Consider the following 6663-nt stretch of genomic DNA (forward strand, 5'->3'; position numbering starts at 1 on the left):
TAATAAAGCATTCAGAACATATCACTGATTAGTCATCAAGGAAATAATACAGATTGTCGCGTGACCTTTGCTGTAAACAATTGAAGGATTGTGTAATTGTTTCATAATGAATTAAGGATGTGTTTATTCGACATCCGGAGCAATATTAAGTGTATTTCTATAAAATCATGAATGAAAAATAAATGTCTGACTTTTAGAATTTATATTATCTTTAGATAAAACAAATCCGGATTGTCACTAATATATTTTATTTGTACATTAAGTTTGTGAAACGTAATCATTTGCAAATGAATAATGTACATTTAACTTTGATCCCTTCATATCGTTCCCGACGGACAACGTGATCAGAAAACATTATACATGACGTATATAGTAAATAAACAAAAAATAAAACTAAATAGTCATGACATTAATGTTTAATATGTTGAAAGCTTATTGGAAATAACTGAAAAACGGCATATATTATCTAAATAAAACAGTGTTTCATGCAATAAAACCCTAAATCAAACTACCGGAATTCTAATCCTGAATTGTAATCGCAAACACTGAGAAACAAATTAATTTCACTCCAAACTTTCCTTAACATAGCAATTCTTGGCCTTTTCATTTATGAGAACAATAGAACAAACCCCATAATGTAGCTCTGGTTTGTACGGACAGACGGACGGAAGGACGGACGGACAAGGGTAAATCTAAATGCCCGCCACTAAAGTGGGGGCACAAAAATCACGAGCTGAATAAGGCGCGAAAAGCGGTCCGTACATACGGACAGGAACAATACATGGGGAAATAATTTTCTTCCAATGAACTTCGTTTAAACGAATAAAGAAAACTTTAATATGTTAGAACACTGCTTATTATCCACGATTATCGCGGAAGTTATCTGGTGATTGAAAACAAGCCTGAACATGAAATCATGAAGAAATATATTTTTATAAATAATGTGTCATATACTTCACACTACAGTGGGTATTGTACGAAAAACTCATTTTGGACCATTCCTCAATTCAATTTAACTTCAACGCCAGTAAATGGCCCATTTCAAAACTAAATACTAGTAGATAATCTATTTCATGAGATTCTAGTTATTTATACAGTTTGATTTCTCAATAGTAGTCTATTTGTGAATTCAACAATATTCCTAGCTTCATTTACATAATGGGCTCCTTCTTCTGCCAGTTCCGTTGCTTTATTAAGCAAAATCACAGCCTTTGAGAATTGTCTCTCGGTTACATAAACCCTTGCCTTGCAAACCATATAAATCATGCCCCTCCGCGGATCAATCGGTTCATTACTTTCCAGTGTTCTCTCAAAACATTCAATTACATTCGAAGCTAATCTGACATCATCGACCGACACGATATCATTTTCGCGACTATCAAGATCATTATGAATGTTAAGTTTGTGTTGTGCAACATATAGTAAAAACATTCTCTTTAACTGTCGACTAAACTGTTCACACCCATTACTGTCGGATTCGAGGAAACACAGACCTGTTATCATTTCGTCAAGAATTGCTTTACGATGTTCTTCTGTTCTCTGATATTCGAAGATTCTCTGGTTTGTGTACCTGCTGTCATGGCAGATAAGTGCTTTTGTTAATGGATCTTGCCATGACGCACTGAGATGTTTCGCAATACGAATATACTCTTCGGCTGAATTAACGTCTCCGTCCATAATGGCAGCAATTGCCATTTTACTGTTGTAGAATATCACAGCTAAAGTGTTATCCAGTCTTTTTGGCCAGCGTTCAAGCATTCCGTCCAAAACCTCTCTAATAAGTTGTGTATTCCGATTGCAGTGTTGGATACGAAGCCATGTCACGACAGCAAACCTACCGGCAGCTTTTAGTAAATCATTATCGTTTTTAAATCGATTGAAAGAATTACTGATTTTTGTGTACTTTTCCTTCAAAAACTCGGCCCTGTCAAAGAATATATTTCGGTCGATGCTTCTCTTCAACTGATAATAGAATGTTTGCAAATGCTTTGAATGAGGCAGTTCCGGCCTGTGTATCGGTCTGTAAACTGGTCTTGATATTGCATTTGCTATGTCGCTTTGTCCAATTTTATCCAAAATATTATAAACAAATTGTAACGATCCTGTGTCGTATATATCACAAATAAACGCTGTAAATCGTTCTTTGTTTGATGAATACTCTGAGCAAATTTGAGTTAATGTTTTGCATCTTTCTCTTTGCAATATTTCAAATCTCCCTAAGATATCAATCGATACCAGAACATCAACCTTTATACAATCGTCTGGTATACTAGAAATTGTTTCTATGATCCAATTTCTGCAACTTTGACGACGACTCCTTGTATGTTTATTCTCCATTTATATACAATGTATTTATAAACCGTTTTTATTTACTCAATACTATCAAGTGTATCTAGACTGCAAATTTATACTAAATAATCTGCCGCTGTTATGACAATACATTTTAAAGAAAATATGTCTGGAACATTGCCAAATTGTAAATAATTATACTAAAAAGTGTTTAAGGTCTTGAGAAACAGGTAAATATTACAAGATAAAAGTTGTGTATTAGTTGATACTCATATATTATTACATAAAGCTGGTAAAAAACAGAAAGCTGATAAATCTTTTTCAAAAGGTTAAGTTGTTAGACCACTTTTGTTAGTTGTTAGTTTGAAGTAGGTTCGCTTTCGCAAGGTTCATAGTCAACAGTAAAGAATCAAAACACCGAATGCACTGAATTTGCAAAGGCCTTCTATATGATTAATATGATTATTATATGGATGACTTTTACATGCCTTTGGAATTGAAAACAAATGTATAATCCAAATAATTTGAATTAAAATAAAATATGTTGTGTAGGGATGGGGAAAAAGGCATATTTTTGCGTAAATGATTAACATGAGTCTTTAGTAATACACCCTTCACGACATTCAGAATATTCCTCATCAGGGGTAATCTCTCTTGTCCTTTCACCAGTTTCTTATACGTAACTTAGTTTTTCAATGATTTCTTTATTGTGTCCGTCATGTTGTATTAAGCATCAGGTTTTACTAAGTTGTGCGCATGTTTTTGTTGTTGTTTATACGGGATTCACGTTGATAATTTGAGTATATTCAGTCGCAGATTTAATTCGTCTGGTAAAGCTCATTCGCTTATGAAGTTGAAACAAAATTATCAAGCGTGCCTATTTATGATAACAATTGTATGATGAAGTTTTTTGTTATCAATTTTTTCTTAACTACCTACATGAGATATTATATTTCCCTTGTATGTTTGTATTAAATGATTTAAACATTTCATGATATACATTTTATCTGTTACTTAATACTAACAGCAGGATATTCACGTGATGAACTGTTCCTTACTTTAGAACTAAAGCTAGAAATTCCGTCTGTCGAACTGTACAAATAAACCATGCACCGGCTATAACCTATAATCTCCTTAACAAAGGCCGCTATATTTAAATTTTCAGTCAATATTTTAGTGGAAGATATTATTTGAGTTGTACTGTATTTTATAACTGTATAAAGGATGTTGTAATCACCACAAGGAAACAAAATATGTTGATAAACAAAATATACAAAAGGAAGTGATATTCATTATTCATGTTTCAACATTTTGTCGAATAGATTATTTAAACACTATATATAATAGAAGTTATTTTTATAACTTTTAATATGTAAAATAAAACTTTTAAGGCATTGTATACCATGAGTGTGACTTATCAAAATCTCCATTTTAAATAAGGATTTTTTTTTTCAAATTCAATGGCAGCTTACTAAAAAGAGCTTAGTGTCCCCAATGTTCTTCATTTATCATATTTTAAGAGCGTACTCAGTTTAAATAAACTCTATTGTAAAGTTTATTTTTTATCTGTGGTCGAGGTTACATGTTTCATATGAAACTTACGGTAACATAAACTTAAAACATGACCGGACTCTGTAGTATGACAATATATAATGTATATTTGTGAGGTTATTGAGTTAACTTAAATTGTAACAATTTCCCCTCTGTTAGTGAAAAACCAATCAAGATTAAATTGTAATACTGTATTTCAAACAAATCAATATTAAAATGTAATACTATATTTGACACGAATACGTGGAAAGATCCCATTGAGTAAACCTTTTTTTACCATAAACGATTTAAATTTTTGTCTTCCAAACCTATACCTTTACAATATATGTATAATTTCCACAACAGTTAAGTTATTGAATTTGCTGGACTATTAAAGTTAATTATATATAAACAAGTTTCAACATTATTGATAATCTGCCTTCCATTGTGTCATTTGAGATATCTTTCTAATACATAAAATACATTTTACCAGTGATTTTTAAACTACCATTTTATCAACATTATACAAATGTAGTACAGAGTTTTTTATACATTGTACAATTGTATATCAGTTGAGGATCTCTGTTTGTTTGAATGTTATAACGATCACATAACAAACAGAACAAAAACGACACTACACCTTTAGTTAAACCATGCAGTGTGTGTTACGTTGTTTGGATTTATTTCATATTGACTTTGTCAGGCGCAGCGGAGACGTATCAAAAGACATATCGTACCGTATATATATAATGTAAGTTACTAGGAATAAGCAATTATGGCTGATAGAGATAGAGATACTTTCATAAAATGTGGAATTTGTTCCGAAAAATTCGATAAACCTAAAATTTTACCTTGTTTTCATACAGTTTGTCATAAGTGTTTGGAGAATATAGTAGAATTAACGGCACAGAATGGACGTTTTGAGTGCCCGTTTTGCCGAATGGGAATAACAGTTCCAGAGAATGGAGCCAGCGGTTTTCAAACCAATTTCTATATCTATTCGTCAGACGTGATTTCAGAGCTGGATTGTGATGTATGCGGTGTTAGTCAGTCGGCTATACATGAATGTAAACAATGTGATCAAAATTTCTGCAAAGGTTGCGGTAGTATACATTCACGTATAGCGTCTTCTGCCAATCACACTCTTGTTAATATTTCATCAGGAAAGAAGGAAAATGATAAAGGACCTGCATCCGCGCCTTGTAATAACCATCCATCCATGGAAATAACAGATGTTTGTAAAGACTGTAATGAATTGGTGTGCACCGCCTGTATTACAATGTTTCACGTGGGACATTCATGTAATGCAGTCTCCAAGGAAGCTGAAGACAGGAGAAACGAATTAAGGGAACTAATCAGTATATCAGAAAACAATTTGATTGAAATGGAAAAGGACACCCGTGTTGTTAAAAGACAATCTGAATCAAAATATAAATTTTTCAACGAACAGATATGTGAATTGAGAAAATAGAAAGATTCTTTAATTGCAAAAATAAATGAGAAATTCAAATCATGTGAAGAGAAAATAAAACATTTAAACGATGAACAGTTGATGTTGGCCAATCAAATGAATGACACACGAAAGAATTATACAACAAACGTTCACAAAATTATAGAAAACTCCAGACAAATTGTTGAATCAAGTGAAGATGCTTTATTACTTACGAATTATGAGAGCGTCTCCAATGATTTGAATGGAATTAAGGAAGAATTGGCCCCTGCTGTTTCAGGTAAACCATTGATGGAAACCGTTGAACGTTGTACATCATGGCTGATAACACTTAATCAACATATTGAAAACATTTAGTTCATTGTCATCAAAACGTATTGTTAATATTACAAACATTATGTACGTTATTTATAGACAGTTACTTATCAGGAAGTGAAGTAATCTTTCTACTTTTGAATCATACGACAGACGTGCTTCTGAACACCACCACCTGGAACAGGTGCATCATTTAGATTCCGCGGAGTACGAGATTTAGGAAATTATGTATAACAAGTGAATTCTTGTAAATGCATAAAAGCATAAAAATTAAACAAATATTATGCAGATATGTTAATTGTAGTTTGATGCTTGAATATGTGTATGTGTTAGTAGTATATGTATCTATATTCAGTTCAATAAAACAAACGCTTTTCTTAGCTTTCAACATTTTGTCACCAGAACTATTTTGTGTATATTCATGTCGTTAATATATGTATAACCATTGTATGTATATTGTATCTTAATATATGTTGTTAATATATGTAAACATGTATCTTAATAAAAGTGTAAGCATATAATATATCAGAATTATTTATAAATGTCTGAAATAAAACCCAACAGATTTTGTTTTTTATTATACCTCACCACATAACATGGAGGTATCATTTTGTCGCGTGGGTTGGTTTGTCGAAACAGGTCTCTTTAATCATTTCATAAGTAGCTGTGTATGGTCGCCAGGTACAATTATGTGACCGCCTTATTCAAGACAATTATGGGCGAAATAAAACTAAATGAACTTTTAAAAGGGGCTCAGAGGTTATGTAAAACGAAGCCCACAACAATGTCTAGCAGCACAATATCATCGATACGGTACCAAGCATGCGCATCACGGACGTCTGTTTGACAAAAAAAATTCAAGTGACATGATACTCATTTGTTTTACTAACACATTTCAGTTGAATAAGTAATATAACAAAACAGATTGACTATTAAAATAGTGATTGACCAATAATTGATAGTGAAAAAATGTTTCTGGTTGGAAATAAAAACTACCTAAATTATAAAAAAGTCTGCCTCACTATTTTAAAAATACAGATCATTACCGATAAATAAGGAGTGATATCAATGATATATTT

General features: G+C 32.1%; 1 protein-coding gene across 1 annotated transcript; it reads left to right on the forward strand.

The window, feature by feature from the left end:
* The first annotated feature begins 4272 nt into the window (after nucleotides 1-4272).
* LOC132745294 (E3 ubiquitin-protein ligase TRIM56-like) lies at nucleotides 4273-5526 on the forward strand. The gene has a single exon (XM_060734178.1). The coding sequence runs from the start codon at nucleotides 4595-4597 to the stop codon at nucleotides 5288-5290; it is 696 nt and encodes a 231-aa protein (XP_060590161.1). The 5' UTR covers nucleotides 4273-4594; the 3' UTR covers nucleotides 5291-5526.
* Nucleotides 5527-6663: the final 1137 nt, after the last annotated feature.

The sequence above is a fragment of the Ruditapes philippinarum genome, unplaced genomic scaffold (genome assembly GCF_026571515.1).
Source record: "Ruditapes philippinarum isolate M1 unplaced genomic scaffold, ASM2657151v2 ctg448_1_1_1_1, whole genome shotgun sequence".
NCBI classification, from domain to species: domain Eukaryota; kingdom Metazoa; phylum Mollusca; class Bivalvia; order Venerida; family Veneridae; genus Ruditapes; species Ruditapes philippinarum.